Consider the following 23,769-nt stretch of genomic DNA (forward strand, 5'->3'; position numbering starts at 1 on the left):
TTTTCCTCAATCTGTGCAGGAATGTCTAATAGAAATAACATCATATGGGTAACCCACAGGTATAAATCATATAGATAAATAATATATAAATACCTGTGTATAATGTAACTCAGTTTTATTACTCTTTTAATTTAACACATATACAATTCACAATTTATATTAAAACCAATATAATCACTCATACCACATTCACACATGCACATTCACATATCACAAAAAAGGTATTGCACCTAACTCTAATACAATGATTCACCTATTTCCAACATATTAAAATACATGCTACATTATACAATCAGAAAGCACCAGTTGTATGTTGTATGTTATATATTCCATTTATCATACAATCCACCTCCTTGGTGAAACGGAAGCTTTTCGTCGGGAGTTTATAATTAAGTATTGAATATAACAGGGAACTGAGAGGGAGTTGTTTAAAAGGATACTTAGAGAGAGATTAATAAGAAATAAGGGTGGATTGTATGATAAATGGAATATATAACATACAACGGGTGCTTTCTGATTGTATAATGTAGCATGTATTTTAATATGTTGGAAATAGGTGAATCATTGTATTAGAGTTAGGTGCAATACCTTTTTTGTGATACCTTTTTTGTGATATGTGAATGTGCATGTGTGAATGTGGTATGAGTGATTATATTGGTTTTAATATTGTTGTTTTTCAAATCTAAGTCGCTCCAACTATGTCTCATTTATACGCCCCCAGGCCTACTGGAGAAAGATTCATCTCCTCTTATCGAATTTTTTGCAAATTCTCTATCCCCTGACATACCCACAATTCTCCTAGGGGATTTTAACTTACACGTGGACACCTCCCCGCAATCTCCAGCATGCGAAGCATTCCTTTCCTCTCTTGAAGCAATGGGTTTCCAACAAATCGTGAACGCTCCTACACATAAAGCTGGCCACACACTTGATCTGATCTTTGTCAACTCCCCCATCAACATAAACAATCCCCCTACATGCAACACAGTACCTTGGTCTGACCACTCCCTGATTCAGACTAAACTCTCTCTCCCGCAAATGTCCCCCATCACCCCCCAGCAGCCCTTTCTTTTAAATTTCGCAAACCATGCGATATAGATACCATCTCACAAGCATGCGCTGACATAGACAACCAAATTGACGCCTCATCCCCAGACAATGCCTTCTCTACCTGGATCAATCTCACCCTCAACATTGCTGACAAACATTGCCCTCTTATAACGAAAACTATTAACCCAAACCGTAGAAACAGAAAACCCTGGTATACGCCTGATCTTAGGAATCTGAAAATCCAACTCAGAACAGCTGAGAGGTCATGGCGCAAATATCAATCCCCTGCAACCAAAACTTTATACTACCAGCGAATGCACGAATATAGAAACTCCATCCTCCAGGCTAAACGTAGTTACTATGCTAAAAAAATACATGGTATGCAATACAACCCTAAGGCCCTTTTCACCATGGTGGCGGACCTCACTTCTCCTGCCCCCACGCAACTATCAGCCAATCCCTCTAAAAACCGCTGCAATGAATTAGCTCAATTTTTCAAAAACAAGGTCTCCTCCATCACTGCACAATTCTCACATAATAACGTCAATATTTATCTGCCCACCATCAACTCTCCAGTCTCCCTCTCGTCTTTTGACTCTTCATCCTCTCTCGAAGTACAAAACATCCTTAAAAAATTAAAACCATCATCTCATCCTTCCGAAACTATCCCCACTAAACTCCTGCTAGCTATCCCCGAGGTGATTGCCAAACCCCTCTCAAATATCCTTAACTGTTCCCTAGAGCATGGCACAGTCCCCAATGTTCTTAAACAAGCAGTAGTGAAACCACTACTCAAAAAACCTAATCTTGACCCCGACACTTTATCTAATTACAGACCTGTCTCTAACTTACCCCTCCTAGCTAAAGTTCTTGAAAAAATTGTCAACTCACGGCTCTCAGATCACCTGGAGCAAAACAAGATTCTCCCATCCACACAACACGGTTTCAGAAAGCAATTAAGTACTGAAACCCTGCTACTCTCTCTACATGATACCCTCATCAGAGGTACAGATTCAGGTTCTTCTTATCTGATTGCCATGCTTGACATCTCAGCGGCATTCGACACAGTCAATCATGATGTCCTCCTTAACATCCTCAGGAGCATCGGGATCACTGGCAATGCCCTTTCCTGGATACGATCGTATCTCCAGGATCGCCTTTTCACAGTATTAGTTGATAACAATGAATCTGACCCCATCAGTCTTCCCCAAGGTGTGCCCCAAGGTTCTTCACTCTCCTCCACCCTCTTTAATATATACATGCTCCCCCTTACCACCCTCCTCACTAACCTCCACATCAAGCATTTTATTTATGCGGACGATGTGCAACTTATTTTCCCATTCTCTGACTCTCTCCTTACTGCCCTTCGCAACTGGGAATCCTGTCTCTCAGCCATCAACAAATTACTAAATGACATGCAACTAGCGCTAAACCCCAGCAAGACTGAACTTTTAATTATATCTAACAGGCCACCGCTCCCAGACATCCCACCTGCATACTCTTCCACAACTTTCCCATCACAAGTTCGCAACCTTGGTGTTTTCATTGATAACCATCTTACATTCAAACCTTTCATTAAATCTATCATTAAGGAATGCTTCTTTAAGCTCCAAACCATAAAAAAACTCAAACCACTGCTACACTTTTCTGATTTCCGCACTGTACTACAGTCTATCATTTTATCTAAGGTAGACTATTGTAATGCACTTTTTCTAGGCATCCCCGCTACCCATATCAAACCCCTACAACTACTACAAAACGCTGCCGCCAGGATACTATCAAACACGAAAAAAAGAGATCACATCACCCCTACACTCATCGAACTTCATTGGCTCCCTATACACTCTCGAATTCTCTATAAAGCCTGTTCCATCATCCACAAAAGTCTGTTGAACTCTAACCTGAATTGGATTAACCCCCCACTCCTCCCCCGCACCTCGAATAGACCCACACGTACTGCCCTCCAAGGAACCCTACGTGCACAACCTATCAAATCTTTCAAATTATCGTCCACTATAAACAGAGCTTTCTCCCTAGCCGGCCCCTCTATATGGAACTCCCTGCCTCCTGATATACGCCTGGAATCATACACACCCACTTTCAAAAAAAAACTGAAAACATGGCTCTTCCAGCAAGCTTACCACACATCACCTCCCATTACATAAATCCTTACTGATTAAATAAGTGATTCTCCTAGAATCTGATACGCGACTTATGATTTATTTCTCGGATTACGTTGTATGCCTATCGATTTTGTACTTTGACTCGGCTATTTATGTACTTATCTTTTGTATATAGTTTTGGTGATATGTATATAGTGATTTTGCTGTTCTCAATTTTATGTAAGGGCCCTGCCCAAAAGTTAACCTGTTTGCAATGTTATATGTAAGGGTTCTGCCCAATGGTTCCTGTTTAACTGTAAACCGATACGATGTGTGAACGGTTATCGGTATAAAAAAGACATTAAATAAATAAATAAATAAATATAAATTGTGAATTGTATATGTGTTAAATTAAAAGAGTAATAAAACTGAGTTACATTATACACAGGTATTTATATATTATTTATCAGGAATGTCTAATGCCAGAGCCAGGGGAATTTCTGCCCTCCAGGGCTTGGAAAAAACAGAGTCCCAGGTGTGCAGGGTGTCCTTTGGATGGGCAGAATACCCCTTCCAGATGGCCAGAATACTAAGCTGCTGCACAGAGAGTTAAACTTCTCTCTCTCCCTAGGGATGGTGTTGCAACCGTCGCAGCCTGACGGCTTCACTCCGCCTACCTTTCTTTTTCTGCGACTCCTCCTGCTCCCTGTGGACGTCTGGCTGCCGCGGCATCTGTCCGCCGTCCCCAGACCGGCTTGGGCGCTGCCTCTTGCCATGCTCTTCAGGTACCTTAGGGCGTTGCGCGGCCCTCATTCTTATTTCCTCTATGGCGTGAATCTCAGGGGTGTCCCCCTGTGATGACGCCACGCTGCCCAGATATTTAAGCCTGTTGTTTATTGCTAGCCTTTGAGTTAGCAAGGGATTTCCCACGGATGGGATTCGCTCTCCGTACCCAGCTACTCTGCCTCCAACTTCTACTTGGACTCTTTGCTGTTAACGAGGTACCCGCTCCTCGGGGGCCTCTCTGCTTCTTTCAGGTCGCTATCAGAAACCAGTACTCACTCCTCGAGGGCCCATGTTCCCTGACTCACTGCCTGTGTCCATCTCCTCTTCTACTTGGAAGAATTCGCTACAGACACCATCTGTGAGTACTACTACCATCTACTCCTCAGAGCTGTTTCCCTGGAACCAGGTACTCGCTCCTCGAGGGCCTGCCTCTGTTCCAGCACCGGTGCCATCTTCCACGGAGAACTGCTGCGTGAGTACTTGCCAACGAGTCTCTGTGCCCAGGGATCTGGTACTCGCTCCTCGAGGGCCAGCTCTCCCTATCTTGGGGCTTCTCCATACTGGGGACTCTTGAATATCTCAGTGTACTCATTTTCTCAGTTCTTCTTCCTACAGCACTGCTACCGGAGAAGCCGCTGTTCCAGTGCCCTGAGGAATACTAGCCCAGCCGGGCTCCATCTTCTACTCACTACCGCCACCTCTGGTAGCTTCATAAACTGTCTAATAAAAGATATAATCTGTGTTTGTGTGTCTGTAGCTGAGCTTGACCTGTGGCCCCTCCGGAGCACAGATCCATAAGCCCCTCTTTCCTTCTGCTGAGATTTTCAAAATTAAACATCTGAATCACAATCAACAGCTTCCACTCCCCCCCCTCCCCCCTGAAAAATCAAATAAGATGAGAGAAGATGTGGAAAGCAAGGAGTGACAGCAGTGCAGCTGGTGGGCCACACTGAAACCATCTGCAGGCTGGATTGTGTCACGAGGACCGTATGAGTGACAAGCCTGCTCTCTTCCTCTCCCTCATCCATTTTATTTTTACTCTGTTTTTTATCCCTTACATTTCTTTCCATCTTTATATTTCCTGCTCCTTTCCCCTATTCTTATGATTGTCCCCATCCCACACATTCCCCCAACATCCTCCTATATTTCTCCCTTTATCCTCAACTTTATCTCTTCTCATTGTTTTCTCCCCTTCACCATTAAATTGTTCCTGTTCCTCTTTTTCTCTCCTCCATCCTTTTACCCTTTCTACTGTCCTCTATCAAACTCTGCTCTTCCCGTCTTCTTCCCTCCTGCCCTCTCTCACATTCCCTTCATTCTCTCCTCCTACCTCCCTGCATTTCTCCCATCCCTCTCCTATTCATCCACTCTTCTCCTCTACCATGGTCCTGTCCCTCTCACCCATCTTTCTCTCCCTCCTCCTTCAGCTCCCTTCACTCTCTTCCTCCTCCACATATTTTAAGCCCTTTCTTCCTTTATCTTGTGACTTTATCATTGCCAGTTTAAGCCTCTTCTTTTTTTCTTTCTGCCCAGGATGTCATTTACTTCTCTCTCAAGCTTTTATGCTGGAAAATATCACAGACAAGGCCTGGATAATAGTGAGCTGCAATAATAGAGGCTTTCACTCAGTTTATAAATTAAATAATATTCAGTTCTTCCCCCTCCCAAAAATATTTTTCTGAAAAAAAAGATTAAATGTCCCTTCTTACCCAGTGAGCTGAGCGTCTGATAATTCTCCTTCATCACCTCCTTGTAAAGCTCCTTCTGCCCTTCATCTAAATCCTCCCACTCCTCCTGGGAGAAATAGACAGCGATGTCCTCAAAGGTTACTGAGACCTGAAACACAAACAAGAAACACTCAGCACCTTCTACTTCACATTCATCAGGAGAGCTCCCAGTGCTGGGGCTCAGAAGGGCAGGGGGAGAGTTTCATAGGTGTAAATGTAATCCAACCTACCGACTGAGGTATTCTGTACAAGAGAGTTTCCCCTTGTCATTGCTCTTGGTTCTCATCTAAAATCTCTGGGGTCAATATTCAAAACTGGCCGGTTAAGTAACTTTGCCAGTTAAAAACGTATTCTACTAAGTTACGATGCACATTTAGTGGCAGAGCTATGCTGCTGAATATATGCATGGAACCGAGTGCTTATCCATATAAGTCTAACCGGCTAACTTTAGACCTGCTGTGTGGCGTGTCTCAGCATAGTCGTACAACTTATGCGGATAAGTCTGAATAACTCTACCCCAATCTGCCCTCTTCGCGCCCACTTCTTATGCGGCTAACTTTTTAGCCATATAAGGGACCTATACGGCTAAGTGGTAGCCGTTGAACGTGTGTGCATTTTCAGCAGCCGCTCCCCTTAGCAGCATAAGTCCCGCTTATCCGGCTAAATAGCGCAGAACAGGCTTTGAATATTGGACCCTCTATTTCGATTATATCACCTAGAGGCTCATACTCCGTATTTTCAACAATTTGAGAGGATATATTTTTGGGTATTAGCAACCAAATTATTTCTGGTTTCTCTTCTATTTTTTTTTTTTTTTATCTAATTGTTCAGAGTTTTCCTCCTTATCCTATATGTCTTCCTCATTTTCACTATTAGACATCTCTGGTTGCTCAGGATATTCTTTTACTTCCCATGGAAGACCAAGAATTATTTCTCCAATTGTTTTGGTGAATACACAGAACCGAATAGTCTCTTGGTGGAAGAGGCCCATCCACATACGGAGTGGGTTCATGGTTCACCCACTAGATCAGGTAAAGGCTCTCCAGAAATAGAATACATCGAGAGGGTAGTTGCCAGAGGTTCCTTAGGAATCTGGTACTGCAGGACGACCACTTTGTCAATTAAACTCTCATCTGCTCCAGTATCCAGACAGGCTTGGAGATGAATCTTGGAGTTCTCAAGAACAATACTCACTGGAAGATGAAGTTGTGGCGAGAGACCAGGTTGACCTAGAAAGGCCTCTCTTACAATCCCTAGGCCTGAGAGTTTTTCCGAATGCAGAGGGCACTGGCCAGCATAGTGTCTGGAACCGGCACAGGATAAACACAGGTTAAGTGATCTCCTATGTAGATGTTTTTCTGGTGAAAGTCAAAGACGATCCTCTTGCATGGGTTCTTCAGGGTTCTCTTTGATAGACGGAGATCTAGGAGGAACCACTGGCAACTGAAACTGGGGGGGGGGGGGGGGGGCTAAGCATATCGGCCGTCAAGCCTGGCTACGTTCCTTAGCCCTTTCCCGCAAACAAAGATCAAGACAAATGGCCAGTCTGATGAAATCCTCCAGCTCTTCTGGCAGGTCCCATTCAGTCAGCTCATCTTTCAGAGGTTCAGATAAACCTTGATGAAAAATATCCAACTATCGTCCTGCCACTGTAGTTCAGAGGCCAAAGTCAAAAACTGAACCACATATTCGCCGATGGTGCGAGAACCAGGGCAAAGCTGTAGGGATCAGATGCAGCAGATGATGTCCGTTCATCAAAGATCAATCGAAATTCTCAGAGGAAGCCATCCAGGGTCCTCCCATTCCCACAATGGAGAGGTGCAGGCCAGAGTGGAACCCACCAGCACAGTCAGAATAAAGGTCACATTGGCTTTCTTAATTGGAAAATGTACAGTCTGCAAAGCGAAATACATATGGCACTGGTTGATAAAGCCCCAGCATTCACGAGGATTTCTACCATATCTGGGTAGCAGAGGGAAGTGTGGAAGCGGTGCGCCAAAGAGTAGTGCCAGTAAAGGCGGCATGACAACCGGTACAGGTTGCGTAGAGTGTGAATCCATAAGAGTGGCAACTCTTTCCAAGACCCCTGTCTCTTGCTCCAACACGTTTTGTTGTTGTATACGCTGTGCCATTCCAGGGATGGCAAGGACAGCAGCCAATTCTGCCGGGTCCATGGCCTCAGCAAACTGTTAGGATGGCAGCCCTTGATGATGGTAGGGGGCAGCCCTCCAGCCACTCCGAAGCCCTTTCAGACTGGCATTGATAATGTGGACTCCTGCGTGGTGAGGTAATGTAAGCTGGCATACGGGCAAACACAAGAGGCTACCCTGACCATGGGCAGAATTACCAGGAAGGCACCAGCGATCACTACAGCTACTCCATATTTGCTTCAGCAGAGAAGGCACAGATGCAGGTGGTCCGGAGATCCCGACAGATCCCTGAGCAGGGAAGCAGAGAGAGACGGATATTAGCATACTTCGGGGCAACCGGGGAACAGAAGAGTCCAACAGACGATCCGGGGTCTGGGCAGGCAGCAGTCAAACAAGATCCAAAATAGTCCGGTGTTGAGAAGGCAGCGAGCAGGCAGAATCCAGAACAGTCCAAGGTTCAGGCAGCCAGTAAGCAGACAAAACTAGAATGGTCCGAGGTCCAGGCAGACAGCGAGCAGGCAGGAGATTCCAGAACTAGGCACAACAAGCAAGGCAGGGACCAGGAACAGGCCAAAATAACTTGTTGCCAAGGCAAAGAGTCCTGGTTCAGACTAGCTAAATAGTCTGGAGCATGTGACATCATCATTGGGGTTAACGTCCAGCTCTCCCTCCAATGTGCGCAGAATCATGTGTGTTGCCAGGTCTTAATAACGTATATGTCAGGATGCCCACTGGTGGTTCCCTGCCGTGCACTGAGCTCCAAAGATGGGGATTCTGGGAAGGCAGCTGGATTCTGACAAGCAGTTTATGAACTTCTCCTCTAGGAACTTATCCAAACCTTTTTTTTAAATCCAGCTTCATTAGCTGCCTTATCCATATCCTCTGGCAATGAATTCGAGAGCTTAATTGTGCACAGAGTGAAAAATAATTTTCTCTGATTTGTTTTAAATATGCTATTTGCTAACTTCATTGGAATAGCATCTCCAGTGTTGATTTCATGGATTATTAAGTCCGTATAACCAATATCATTATTGCCAGTTGAAAAGATTGATCTGTAATCAGTAACTGCCTCAGCTTCATGTTCTGTTTAATAGAGAGCTGGTCCCAATCTACCTTTACCTTGGGAATATCTGCCATATCCACTTCGTCCAAAGATATTTTGTTCAAGATTACTGAATCAATCTTCCACACAACAATATTTCTCCCCTCTGGCTCTAATCTTAATAAGTCAGGAACAATGATTTGGTAAGGTTTTGACACTTCTGCTACTTTGATTCTGGGAGGTATTCTGATCAGTCTTGTCCCAGTATTCATCACCCATTCTGGCACTAGCCCATCCCAAGACTGTCAAAAGATTTGCCACCATAAGGTTTCAGGCAAACTTATTATGGGAAAGAAGTTACTATGGGCCAGGACCTGTTTTCATTCCTTTGAAATTTTGACATTTTCCTTGAAGGATTTTCTCAGAAATGGGTGGGACATTGTGACTTTTTCCTAACATTTTTACTGAGCTGAGTTTTTTCAGGGGCAAGTTCATATCACTTTCTTTATTGAATATCAGTTAGAATATCATTACCTTCATTTTTCCTCTTTCTCCAGATAACTCTGAGATTCTTGAATAGCCCTTCTAGTTGCTGTAAGACACTCATGCCTACTATCCCAGAAACTTTATCTTCTGCATTACCACCATTTTTTCTATTGTTCTGTACAATAAATATACACCATGATGGTATTATCTGGCCAAGACATTTAACATCTGCTTCAATATATCCAAGAACTGAAAGAGTTGTACCACTGGCTACACAGTCAGTTTTACCTAACTAGCAACTTTAAGTCAGTGTTTTCAAAGTTTTTATAATAATGACTCGCCATGATTGTTGAAATGTCCGAATCAGTATCAACTATGTATCTTGTGTCAAAACCACCAATAATTACAGTTAAAATTGGACTTTTCCCTATAGTCTTTTCTTTCTTTTCTTCCCATTTGTTATGTTTTGAGGCTTGCAGGTAAGCCTCTTGAGCCGTGACAATCATCCGATGCCGCTGACCTGCCGATCTCTTTCCCATGCAAGCTGGACACCACTAGATGCTTGCTCTATTGCAGGACGCCGCCATCATCACTCCCTTCCACAGCTCCTCTGAGGACACATGTGCTGAACTGTGCCACATTTAAAGGGCCAATGGCAGGAATGTGCCCATGGCTTCTTCTGATGATGTCAGTGCTCCAGTCCTATATAGGGCTTCTCAGGACTCTTTCCTTCGCCTCAGCAATGGGTCAGCTCCACCTGTGTGTAGTGTAAATTACTGCTTCATCCTGCATTCCTGAACCTGCCTCGTCTCTCCATCCCAGCCTGTCTTGTCTTTGTCCAGCCTTGCCTCCTTCTTGTCCTCTCGCATCAGTCCTTCTCCTTGTCTCCTTTGTCTACTCTTGGACTGACTTCTGGATCTGACCTTAGCCTAGATTCGACTATTTTTGCTTGCAGCCTATCTCTGACTCTTGCCTGGATATTGATTATTCTTGCCTGCCACCCACCACCGACCTTTGCCTGGACATGAACTCTTCTAATTTGCAGCTTGCCTCTGACTCTAGCCTGATACTGGATCTACATTTACGCCTGCTCCATAAATACTCTCACCTAAGACATGCCGGCCTCTGGAACTGCGCGCATGTTATAAAATCCGGGGACGGTGCGCGCAAGGGGGTGCACGCCAAGCCCTAGGAGAGCCCCGATGGCTTTCCCGGTCCCTCCGAGGCCACTCCGAAATCGGAGCGGCCTCAGAGGGAACTTTCCTTCTGCTCCCCCCCCCACCTTCCCCTCCCTTCCCCTATCTAACCCGCCCCCCAGCCCTAACTAAAACCCCCTCCTGACCTTTATCTCAAAAGTTACGCCTGCCTCTGGGCAGGCGTAACTTGCGTGCGCTGGCCGGCTGCCGGCACGCCATCCCTCGGCACGGGTCGATCACGCGCCCTAGCCGGCATCCTGCCCACGGCCCCACTCCCGGAACGCCCCTTTTTGCAAGCCCCAGGACGTACACGCGTCCCGGGGCTTGCGCGCGCAGGGGCAGATTTTCTTGGCTTATGCGCGTATGTTACACGCGTAGCCTTTGAAAATCTGCCCCAGTGGTTCTCTCTTGGCTATCTGAACGGCCTCCCAAACCCACAGACATTTCTTCAGAAGAAGATACTCATTATGCAGTACAGGAGGTTTTGGGATTCTTGCAGGCGACACAATAGATTGGAATATCTTAATGCATGGAAAAACTATGGACCAGAAGAGAATTCCTGGGAGCCAGCAGCCGATTTCAATGCGCCTCTTCTGGTGAAGGAATTCCACCATTAATTTCCCTCAAAGCTAAAGCCCCAGACCCGAGGAGGGGGCTTAAGAAGGGGGTACTGTTAAGTTTTGCAGCTTGTGGGTAGGCCCCGCAAGCCATGGCATCCTCCCGATGCAGCTGACCTGCTAGACTCTTTCCCCTGCGGTGGGACGCCACTGGGTGCTTGCTCCATTGCAGATCACTGCTATCATCACTCCCCTCCACAGCTCCTCTAGGTGTGCATGCACTGGACTGTACTACATTTAAAGGACCCATGGCGGGAATGGGTCCTCTGTGCCTTCCAATGACATCAGGGCTACAACATCGTCGGCTACAACTGTGTGTAGTGTGAGTTGCTGCTTCGTCCTGCATTCCTGAACCTATTTCATCTCTCCAACTCAGTCTGACTTGTCTCTCCAGCCCAGCCTCGCCTTCTTCCTGTCCTCCCACATCAGTCCATCCCCTTGTCTCCTCCACCTACTCTCTGACTGACTTTGAGATCTAACCTTAGCCTGGACTCGATTATTCTTGCTTGCACCCTACCCCTACTCTTGCCTGGATATTGACCAATCTTTCCTGGACACTGACTCTCCTAGTCTGCAGCTTGCCTCTGACTCTAGCTTGATACTGGACCGATGTTTGCGCTTGCTCCATAAAGACTCTCGCCTAAGACCTGCCGGCCTCTGGAATCCAAAGGCTCAACTTGAGGGGAAAGGGGTTGGTATAGGTGAAGCTCCTGAACTGTCTCTTCCCAGCATAGATCCACCAGCTGTTGGTGAGGACCTATGAGGACTTCCCTGTAGGTTGAGCCAACTTTGCCACAGCACAAGGGTCCATGAATTTACACCATATTTCCTCAATTTGTTTGTCATGTGTACTCTAATATGTGTTTTCACGGCATTTTTCATTCTATGAGAGTCACCATTTGATTTTTCCTTCAGTGTATTTGTTTCACTGCTTGAGTCAGGGACCTTATCATCACAAATTGCCAACGCATTTCCTATTTCTATTCTGAGCCTATTATATCTCTTTCACTCTGACATACTCATACTATAGGTCCAGGATCATTACATATGTACATATAGATCATTTCTCCTTCATTATTCCTCATAGATGGCTTTGATACTAATACGAAGGTTCTACGACCGGCTGAATCTCTCAGGTGACTTGGTATTTGGCTGCTGTTGGTGATTTCTTCTCTAAACAGAATTTATACATTTATTCTTGTCTCTTTACATTGTTTTACAATATATTGTCATTTTTGTAAGCTCATCTTTATTGTTATTTAAAAATTAGGGATGGGCATTCGGGAGAAACGAAATAGGTAATTAGGCGAAATTTCCTATTTTGTTTCATTTCATTATCAAAGTGAAATGATTGAAAATCTGACAAAATTTTGTTGGTTTTCACGTTTCATTTTGAAAACAAAACTGATATGTCAGGCCTAGGCTCAAGGCTGAGGACCAAAGCCAGGGTCTCAGCCTAGGTCAGAGTGACGCAGGAGCCTTGGCCTAGGCCCAAGGCCAGAGCCTTGCCTAGACATAGGCCGTGGCCTGATGCCAGGATCTGGGCCTAGGCCCGAGTGGGACGTCAAGGGTCTCGGCCCAGGTCCAACGTCAGAGCCATGACCGAGATCCCAAAATTATAAAAAATGTACCTGCTCCAGGGATCCAGAGTCATAATCCAGGCCCATGCCCGATGCCTGGGTCTCAGCCAGTACCTGACCTGGAGATTGGGCCTTCACGCCTGGGCCTTGGCCCATACCCGATGCCAGGACCTGACCCAGAAGCTTGGTTCTGATGCTGGAACCTGACCTGGAGAACAGTTCTGATGCCTGGGCCTCAGCCTAGGCTGGGTCTTTGGTCCAGGCCCAATACTTTGACCTAGTCTGGAGACTGGACCCAGGCCCAGAGGCCCAATCCCAATACCTGGGCCTCGGCCTTGGCCCAGGGTCACACCCATGCCTTGGAGTCCAGGCCTCAGACCACTCCTCTTCTGCCTTCTTTCTTCAGCTGTTGAAGCCAACTGAAACCATCCTCTGGGGTTGCGCAGCACATTCTCCCCAGTGGACGGCGACATTTTGATGTACGGCATTACCATATATCAAAATGGCACCATCTGCTGGGATGAATGTGCCACAGCTAATTAACTCCAGCATGACCCTAGAGGACGGTGTCAATTGGCTTATAGAGTTGAAGAAAGAAGATAGAAGAGGAGCATTCTGAGGCCTGAGCTGAGGCCCAGGCATTGGGCCTTAATCCAGCCCAAGGCTCTGGCATCGTGACCTAACCTCTGGGTCAGGTCCCAGCATCGGGTCAGTGTCCGGGCTGAGGCCCAGGCATTGGGCCTTAATCCAGCCCAAGGCTCTGGCATCGTGACCTAACCTCTGGGTCAGGTCCCAGCATCGGGTCAGTGTCCGGGCTGAGGCCCAGGCATTGGGCCTTAATCCAGCCCAAGGCTCTGGCATCGTGACCTAATCTCTGGGTCAGGTCCCAGCATCGGGTCAGTGTCCGGGCTGAGGCCCAGGCATTGGGCCTTAATCCAGCCCAAGGCTCTGGCATCGTGACCTAATCTCTGGGTCAGGTCCCAGGCCCCAGCATTGGGACCTGGTCTTCAGACTGGGTCACAGCATCAGCTGAGACCCTGGTGTCGGGACCCGGTCTCTGGACTGGATCATGTCATCAGGCCTGGGCCCAAGCCCCAGCCTAGGCTGAGGTCCAGGCTGGGGTTGGATTCCCCCCCCCGGATCCGGTAAGTGGGGGCTGGGGAATATTCCTGGCCCCGGAAATTTTTTGGGTGGGAGACTTGAGTGGCCCTGTTTATTTTTTTTTGTTTGTTTAAATGTTTATTTGTTTTTTTAAATGAAATAAAATAAACATGTGACAAAATGAAATTCATGGAAACTTAAACCCCCAAAAACAAAAATGAAAAACGAAACAAAACTTTTTCTTCTTCCAGTTGGTATCAAAAATACATCACATTCAGCTAAGGTTGTTCATACTGGAACCTCATTTCTATTTCTTTACAAAATTCTAACTTGTGGGTTACTTGTGTTCTCCTCCATCTGGTAAGGAACCTGCTCTTCTTCTGCCCATCTTTGGCAGCTTGCATTAGTTCAGGGAAAGTAATCCTATAATTCTCTTCAAACCTTCTTGACATTTCCCTCTCAAGGTGTCATCTCTTAATCCAATGGTAAACTGTTCTTTTAAGGACATTTCCAAGTCTCCAATCCTGGAAGGATCCCTATTTAGGACTACAGTTAATTTTTCTTGAAATTTATAGCCATAAGCTCTTACGGGTAGATTTTCAAAGGGATACGTGCGTACCCCCCCCCCCTGAAAACCTACCCCAAACCCCCCCTGCACAGGCTGCCGATTTTGGGCAGCCTTGCGCGCGCTGACCCTGGATTTTAATGGCTATGCGCGTATCTATTAAAATCCCGCGTACTCTTGTTCGCGCCTAGTGCGCGAACAAAAGTACGCACTCGCGCTAATTTATAAAATCCGGCCCTTAATGTCTCTTTATGTTGTTGATGCCTATCATAAAATTCTTTCAGCTTTATGCTCAATGGTACTTTCTCCTCATATACTTGCAGTAAAAGATCAAAAATAGTTTCTACCAAATTCATAAACCCTGGTACTGTGTATTTTAATTGAATCATGTGCTTGTCCTTTAATGAGATCTATAACTATTTCTAACTGGTCTTCTGCTGAGACTATTAAAATTCTCAAAGTAACCCTTGTTTGTTCAATCGACTCTTCTCCCGGGACATCATTAGCTTTGGTAGGAAAATTGAAAAAAAATAATTTATTTTCTTTTTATGTGGTATAATCAATCATCGCTGAAACACTTGTGGTAGGAAGAGGCTGTGGAGGTGAGGAAGTTCCCATAAGCGCTGTAGTCGCCAACTTTTTTATAAGAAGACTTATCCAAATTCAACACTTCCTGTTTTTCTTCATAACTCTTTCTCAAAGTTTCATAGTCAATAGGTATATCTTCCATCGTCTGTCCTCTCTTTAGAGTTTAGCGATATAGGCTCTCAGTTAAGGCAACAATAGTTTCTACTAATTCTCTGGAAACTAGACTTTCTAAATTTCTGGAACCTTTTTTTTTTTTTTCCCAAATTCTAAATTTGAATCCTCTCTCATGATGCCATTTTTTGTAATCCAACCTACCTATTGAGATATTCTGTAAAAGAGAGTTTCCCTTGTCATGTTTCTTTATTCAGTTTATACCAGACATAGCTCCCTAAATAGTAAGCGATTAGAAAATAACACTATTCCCTCTGTACTGTTTGAATTTAACAATACAAGTTGTTACCTCAATGATAAGGATAAGGGATTAGTGCAGCAAAGAGTTCACATTTTAAAATTACAAATCTAAATCTATAAGACAAATCAACATTTACATATCAAATGAAAGGAAATAAATTAATTTAATATATTTTTTAAAATAAATATAATTCAGAAAAAAAAATGTTTCCATATAAATACAAGTACTCCCAAATAATTCCTATTAACATAACATCAATACTTCTCATTACTCTTTCAGCTCAGGAAAATATATATATTTTTTAATTCAGGGAAGTATATACTGCAACTATTTCTGGCCAGAAATACTATCACTAAGAAATGTGGCAGTACAGACTCACTTGTCTGAGTAACTGTTGATCGTGTGCCTAGGGTATGCTGGGTCTTCACTTCTCAGTTCACCATCACCAGCTTGGCTGCTTCACAGCTCAAGAGTTTGAATCTCTCTCTTGGCAAACCTACTCCCTATCTTTAAATGAAATCAAAGAGAGAGGCTGCTGCTCTGATCCAGCCAATCTTCTGAAATCTGTATCAGTTATATGCCTCATTCTTCAGGAACGCTACTATGAACAGTGAAATCTAACTAAGCAAATTAAAAATAAGGTAGGGTTTCTAAAACTAAACATTCCCATTTTAACCCCTGTGTGAGCAGAGAGGGTCTGAATTAATGAAGTCAAATAACCCCTTTGACCTAATACAGTCATAAGCACACCACTCTCAATTCACCTAGCACTCTCCCTGATCAAGGATATTTCAGTAACAATTTACTTCAAAGCAACTTCAGAATTATCTTGTAGCAAACTGACAGTGTTTTAAAAGTGTTCTAAAGTTTGTTTTTTTCTTTTAGGATTTTTCATATATGGGCACTGTCAGCTAGTGACAACTGCAAACACTTAGGGAAACACCAGTAAAATATCCCAATAAACACACTAGACACAGGCATTACTCAGACATACTTCAGAGTGATATAGAGCCCATACAATTAAAGTTATTGGGACCTTTGGCGTCTTTGAGATATACTTCAACTTTATATGGAGCCCTATAATTGGAAGTTATAGGGACTTTAAAAGATAAATGAACATTGAGAAAAAAGTCGTTTTGAATATTTTGTTTCCCATTAGGCATACTTCTGCTATATGAAAATCATCGATAAATTCAGATTTACAACAGAATTAAAGAAGTAAAAAAGTGTATTTTTAAAATTATAAAGACTAAATAAATACTTACTGGTTTTGGATTCATTGCTATATGTTTCCTACCAGTGCTGAGGTCTTTTCCTCTCACAAAAAATTATTTTGGAATATCATAGACAGAAGTCAAGAAATTAAATACACCAGTGTGGGTTTTTTGTGGGGTTTTTTTGCGTTTATTCAGCTATCAGCTAGTGTCAAACTGTGCTAGTCCAATCTGTCAGAGTTTCACTATATTTAACAGTTCTCCACTTGCTGGGTCTATTTTCTTTCTCAAGGATCAGAACAACTGCAATAAATCAAATTGTAGTCCTGGGGGAATTCTGCGCTACTATGGAGCACAGAATTTGTGCAGAATTCCCCCTAGTGCAGAAAATGGCAGAGAAGACCTCGGCATGCCGCGGAGTGCACAAAGATGAAGGCCCCCTTGTGCCCCCGGTGAGAGTAAATGTGTGTATATGAGAGGAGAGAAAGAGAGGTGTGAGAGAGGGGAGGGAAGGGGCTGTTAGAAAGGAGAGAGGAGGAGAGGGGGGTGTGAGAGAGGAGAAGGGAGGGGCTGTGACAGGAGAGGGGAGGGGCTGTGAGAGAGGCAAGGGGAGAGGGGTGTTGAGAGAGGGGAGGGTGAGAGAGAGCGAGCAGGGGGTGAGCAGGAGGGTGTAAGAGAGAGCATGGGAGGTGAGAGAGAAGGGGGGGATGCTTGAGTGTGGGTGCCAATGAGAGGGAGCCTATATGAGGAAATTGTGAAAGAGTGTGTATGTATGTGAGAGATTGGGAGCTCGTGTGTGAGGGTGCTAGCCTGTGTGAAGGGATTGTGTATGTGTGAGACAGAGCCTGTGTGAAGGGGTGCGTGAGAGAGCGACATAGGTAGCCTGTGTGAGGATGTATGTGTGAGAGAGACAGGGAGCTTGTGTGGGTGTGTATGCAAGAGAGAGGGTCCTGTATGAGGGGATGTGTGTGTGTGCTAGAGAGTGAGGGAGCCTGTATGAGGGTGTGTGTATGTGTACTAGAGAGAGGGAGCATGTGTGTGAGAGAAGGAGAGACAGAGGGAGACTGTGTGAGGGGCAGTACTGAGAATGGGGTCAAACTCTGGGACTGGCGATAGAGTGGAAGGGGTTGAGCCTAGAGGTGGAGGGGAGAGATACTGGCATGTGGAGGAGTTGGGGCCTGAGAGGGCAAAGTGGCCAGGGGAGTAGGGAGAGCGAGTGAAAGGGACACTCTTACAGTGAATTTCTAGGGAAATTCTGCTCAAAATATTTAAAATTCTGCATTTCTAAGTAATACATTTTCAATTAATACAGAAAAAAGTTAATTATTTAAAGACTGTCATGTAAATTGTGTTATTTTGCCCAATATAAAGTTTGCAGAATTTTGCAGAATTGTAAGTTTTTGTGTGCAGAATTTTACATTTTTTTGCGCAGAATTCCCCCAGGAGTAAAACTAACAGAGTCTGTGTGACACTCCCCAAATCTTCCAGTGCTTTCAACCAGACTCTCTCACAGTCCTAAATAGAAGCAGTTATTTATCATGCAAATTTGCTCCAGAAATTATTTTTATTTCCATGTTCTTTCCTTCCCTTGCCTTTATTGCAGGTTTCTCTAGATTTATAAGGCTTTTTCACCTCTTTCTTACTGATTTCCTTATCGCACTCAGGGTCATCCATACCCTACTGCTTATCTACAGAAGATTCTTAAGGATTCTTAAACCAACTTCAAGGAACAGTCTTTAAGCAACAAAAGTATGTTTCCCCAATAAATAACTCTCTCTCTCTCTCCCTCTGCAATCTGTTTCAGCCCAGACCTGCGGCTGCCACACTGTAACTGTTTCACACAGTGTGTGTACTCTTCGGTTGCCTAGCAACAAAGCACAAGCCTGGACCTTCAGCTGCCACCACCGTCTCTATTTCACACACTGTGTGTACTCTTTTGTTGCCTAGCGACACAGCACCCCCCCCCCCCTTTTTTTTTTTTATATTCACAGAGGATGCAGCAACAATACATTCCTTTTAAAAGGAACAGCGCACAGTCATCAACCGCAGCAAAATCTAATTTTGTAACTTTGGTTACACAGATAATACCCAGTCACATAACGCACAGTCCCAGATGAATACTATAGCAATAGGAAACCAGTTACACACAGATCTCACTTTGTTGAAATCTTGATCTCTCTCTCCTGACACTCAAGGGGGTGTCTGCTCGGGTCCCTGTTAAAAGTCAGGGTGACTGCAGTTTTGCAGGTTAGAAAGCTGCGGCGGTGTTTGTACAGAGAAGGCAGGAAGTTGGGGGGCAATCTCCTACCTGAGCAGAATCTCCTGCAGGCATTTTCCTTTCTGCTTTTGCTGCGTTCAGGAATTAAAAATGAAGTAGGAGCTCTTTCTCGGGCCGGCAAAGAGCTGAGTGTTTGCCTCTTGCAGAGCAGGTAGGGGGGGGGGCTGTTACAGGAGGAAAGGGAGAGAAAGGCAGAAGCTGTGATTTGGGGGGCTGCAGGTTTCTGGTTTCCAACTGTCAATCTGCCAATGAAAGAAGAAAAAAAAAAACTCCTCGGGTCTGCCTCCAGCATAGGGGCAGTTGCTCTTCCTGCTGGGCGCAGAATGATGACGTCTCAAAGGGGGGGGCAGGTGGACTTTACATAACCACAGGACTGAATTTGAATGTGGTTTCCCTTTAAGGGCACAGAGCATGCTCAGTTGGATGCTGTCGCTTTCAAGCAGCCATGCTTAAGGGCAATTCCTCTATCCAGTATAGCTACGCCTGGAAATAGCTGCCCAGAGCCAGCAGAGGAAGTTGGGGGTAAGGGTTTTCCTCAGTTCTGCACAGACCTAGGAGAAGATCAGCAGACCTGTGCTACCAAAAACGTAGCTGTGGGCCAAAGGCCAAGGAAATTCTGAACGGGTCGCAGAACTCAAGCTATGGAATCTTTTCTTTCAACTAAGAGTAATGGATTCCTAAATGCAACAGGCGGTAGAATACTTTGGAAATCAGACCGGTTTTGTTTCCTGTCTTTTCTCCAAGCTGAAGAGTTCTGATCTCTAGCGTTTTCTATTAAGGGAATTGTTCCCTCCCCTTTATCATCTTGGTTGCCCTTCTCTGTAACTTTCCAAATTCTCTGTACCTTTCCAAATTCCTTTTAGAGATGTGGTGACCAGAATTGCACACAATATTCAAGATGAGGTCACATCATGGAGCAGCTAGGAGCCATTCAGAGGCATTACGATATTCTCTTTTTATTCTCCATTCCTTTTATAATAATTCCTAGTATTCTATTTGTTTTCTTAGCTGCTGCTGCACAGTAAGCAGATGTCAATGTATTATCAATGATGACGCTTAGATCCTTTTCCTGTATGGTGACTTCTAATGTGGAACCTTGCATTGTGGTAACTATAATTCGGGTTACTCTTTCCTAAGGGATACATTTTAAAAGGACCACACATGTGTCCATATGCATGTGCACATGGACATGCCGATTTTCCCAGCACGTGCACATGGATGTGCCGATTTTATAATCTGCGTACGTCGGCGCGTGCATGTTATAAAATACTTTTCCTGCGTGTACATGCATGCTGGATTTTAATGTCTGTGCACACATGGGCGGGTATCCTCCATGCGCGGGGAGGGGGGATTTTTCTTATTACGTGCGGCGATGTGATCCAGCTTCTTCCCAGTTCCTTCTCAGTCCGCTCCAATTAAGGTGTGGACTGGGAGGGAACTTCCCTACCCCCTACCTAACCTTCCTCCCTTTTCCTCTCTCCACCCCGACCCCTAAATCTAGTCTAGCTAGCTCCAATTTTTTGTTTTTGAACTTACTACTCCTGTGGAGCAGACGTATCTTCCACACGCCGGCCGTCTGCTGGCACACGCTTTCTCAGGACAGGGCCTAATGGCTGGGGGGGCCTAATGGCCAGGGGGGCCCCCGCTCCGCCCTGCCCCCCGGCCCACCCCTTTTAGTTGGCCCGGCACTTTGGTGTGGCCGGGCTCTTTAGAAAACGTGCGCAGGGCCCGGCCACACCCATAACCCCCAGCATTTGCGCACATGGGCCTTTTAAAATCAGGGCTTAAGTGCATTACTTTGCACTTGTCCACATTAAATTTAATTTGCCATTTGCATGCACAATTTCTCAAAATCCTCTTGTGATTTAACAACTTTGAATAATTTTGTGTCGTCAGCAAATTTGATCACCTCACTCGTTGTTCCCATTTCTAAGTTGTTTGTAAATATATTGAAAAGCAGTGGTTCCAGAACAGATCCCCGGGGCACTCCACTATTCAACTTTCTTCATTGGGAAAATATACTATTTTGCCCTACTCTCTGTTTTCTATCTTTTAACCAGTTCCTAATCCATAATGGAGAAATTACTTACCTGATAATTTCGTTTTCCTTGGTGTAGACAGATGGACTCAGGACCAATGGGTATAGTGTGCTCTCCTAATAGCAGATGGGAGACGGAGTCAGATTTCAAAGCTGACATCAGCCTAGATATACCCGTGCAGCATGCTTACCTCTTCAGTATTCTCTTCGAAAAGCCAGTGTGGATATAATGTTGCTTGATACTTGATTACACTTGAGTATACTTGATTAACCTTGAACTGGTCCAACTGTTTATGTATATAAGAACGTTTTGGCACTGGAGACTGCCAGTGCACTGAAACAATAAATGCCGACACCTAGGTAACTGTGGGTGTCTTAAAATAGAGGTAGGCCGTGGCTTACTCATATAGTCTCGAGATTTGATATCTGAGGTTCTCTAATTCTGGAACAGCCATGGGCGGGATGCTGAGTCCATCTGTCTACACTAAAGAAAACAAAATTATCAGGTAAGTAATTTCTTCATTTCCTAACGTGTAGCCAGATGGACTCAGGACCGATGGAATGTACAAAAGCTACTCCCCTACCGGGTGGGAGGCTGCCCATGGCCCACTTAGTGCTGCCCTTGCGAAGGCTGTATCTTCCCTGGCCTGGACATCCAGACAGTAGAACCTGGTGAAGGTGTGTAGGGAGGACCACGTCGCTGCCCGACAGATCTCGGTTGGCGAAAGCAGCCTGGTTTCGGCCCAAGAGACTGCCTAGGCCCTTGTAGAATGTGCCTTGACCTGCAGAGGTAGTGGTTTTACTACCTCTATGTAGGCTGCATTAATTACTTCTTTCCCACAATGTTATTATTTGTTATTTGTTATTTAACCCCATATATTTATCTCCAAGTTATTTCTACCTGTTTTTTGTAAGACATTTTCTTGTCACTGTTATTGTTCAAAATGTAAACCGAATTGATCAGTAATTCTGTTATTGGAAAGTCGGTATAGAAAAGTTCTAAATAAATAAAAATAAAAATGCCGCTTCCTCTTGTTTCTTCCTGCTGTGAAGAACAAACAGGTGATCAGTTTTGCGCAAGGATTCTGATCTCTTCAGGTATCGGACTAGGATTCTGCCGACATTCAGGTGGCGAAGGAGGCGTGAGTCTTCCGAATTCCTGTGCTCATCTGGTGTTGGTAAGGATATGGTCTGGTTCATTTGGAACTGGGAAACCACTTTCGGAAGGAATGATGGTACCGTACACAGCTGTATGGTGCCTGGGGTGAACCTGAGGAATGGTTCTCGACAGGATAATGCTTGAAGCTCGGAGATGCGCTGAGCTGACCATATTGTGATCAGGAATGTTGTCTTTAAGGTCAAGAGGCATAGAGACAGGCCGCTTGTTGGTCTGAAGGACTCCCCTGCTAGGAAGTCTAGTACTAGGTTGAGGTTCCATAGAGGTACCGGCCACTTTAGTGGTGGCTGGAGTTGTTTGACTCCTTTCAGGAAGCGAGACACATCAGGATGAGCTGATAGTCTGATGCCGTCCATTTTGGACCTGAAACAGGCCAGTACAGCGACTTGAACCTTGAGGGAGTTGAGAGACAACCCCTTCTGCATGCCATCCTGTAGGAATTCTAGGATCGTGGGAATCTTGGCTGTCCTCTGAAGGAGAGCGCGGTCTTCACACCAGGCCTCAAATACTCTCCAGATCCATATGTAAGACAGAGATGTGGAGAACCTGCGTGCTCGAAGCAGGGTGTCAATCATGGCTTTTGAGAAGCCGCGCTTCTTTAGGTTAGTCCTCTCAAGGGCCATATCATAAGAGAGAATCGAGCCAGGTCTTCGTGGGAGATCGGTCCCTGCTGAAGAAAGTCCCTGTATGGCATTAGACGCAGAGGATTCCCCGCCAATATTTTTTTGCATGTCCGCGTACCGTGATCTTCTTGGCCAAACCGGGGATGACTAGTAGGACTAGTCCCCTATGGTGCTCTATCTTGTGGATGACCCTGGCCCAGTAGTGGCCAGGGTAGGAAGGTGTACAGGAGGTCTTCCTCTGGACGAGAGTGTCGATTCCTTGAGATTGTGTATCTCGTCTACGGCTGAAAAATCTGGGGACTTGGGCATTGCAATGAGTTGCTAGGAGGTCCATGGCTGGGGGGCCCCATTGATTTACTGTCAGCTGGAAGGCTGTGTCTGCCAGCTACCATTCCCCAGGTCTAGGCTCTCTCTGCTGAGATAATCCGCTGAGATGTTGTCTTTTCCCGCGATGTGGGAGGCCAGAATCCCTTGCAGGTTTGTTTCCGCCCACTCCATGAGAGGGTCTATTTTCAGAGACACCTGCTGGCTCTTGGTTCCTCCCTGGTGGTTGATGTAGGCAATGGTTGTTGCGTTGTCCGACATGTCGGACAACGCAACAACCAGAGCCACAACAGCCATAGCCACAACAACCACAGCCACAGACTCGCCTCAGAGTCTGTGGCTGAATCGCAGGCAGGCTAGTCTGACCGCTCGAGCTTCCAGGTGGTTTATGTTCCATTCCGCCTCTTCTTTGTTCCATTGTCCCTGGGCTGTTAGCTCCTGACAGTGGGCACCCTACCCTTGCAGACTCGTGTCCGTGGTGAACAAGATCCAGTTTGGTGGTGATAGGTTTACGCCTCTGCTTAGGTGTTCTTCCTGTAGCCACCATTGAAGCTGATGCCGAACCTCTGTCGGTAGCTGGAGGCGAATTGAGTAGTTCTGGGACACTGGATTCCATTGTGACAGTAGGGAGTGTTGTAGTGGTCACATATTGGCAGAAGTCAACTAGCGGGGGAGCTATCCACGCCCCGCCGCGGTAAGTCCTCTTCCAAGAC

At 45.3% G+C, this 23,769-nt stretch overlaps 1 protein-coding gene across 1 annotated transcript in view; it reads right to left on the bottom strand.

The window, feature by feature from the left end:
• The window catches only part of LOC115083836 (zinc finger protein 850-like), a 92,639-nt gene extending 73,512 nt beyond the window's left edge, over positions 1-19,127 (bottom strand). The window contains exons 1-2 of the mRNA XM_029587862.1: positions 18,925-19,127; positions 5,648-5,774 (exon numbers count right to left, since the gene is read on the bottom strand). Of these exons, the coding sequence (XP_029443722.1) occupies positions 5,648-5,774; positions 18,925-18,948 (151 nt within the window). The 5' untranslated portion in view covers positions 18,949-19,127. The remainder of the gene's footprint in view (positions 1-5,647; positions 5,775-18,924) is intronic.
• Between the last annotated feature and the right edge of the window lie 4,642 nt (positions 19,128-23,769).

The sequence above is a fragment of the Rhinatrema bivittatum genome, chromosome 2 (assembly GCF_901001135.1).
Source record: "Rhinatrema bivittatum chromosome 2, aRhiBiv1.1, whole genome shotgun sequence".
NCBI classification, from domain to species: Eukaryota; Metazoa; Chordata; class Amphibia; order Gymnophiona; family Rhinatrematidae; genus Rhinatrema; species Rhinatrema bivittatum.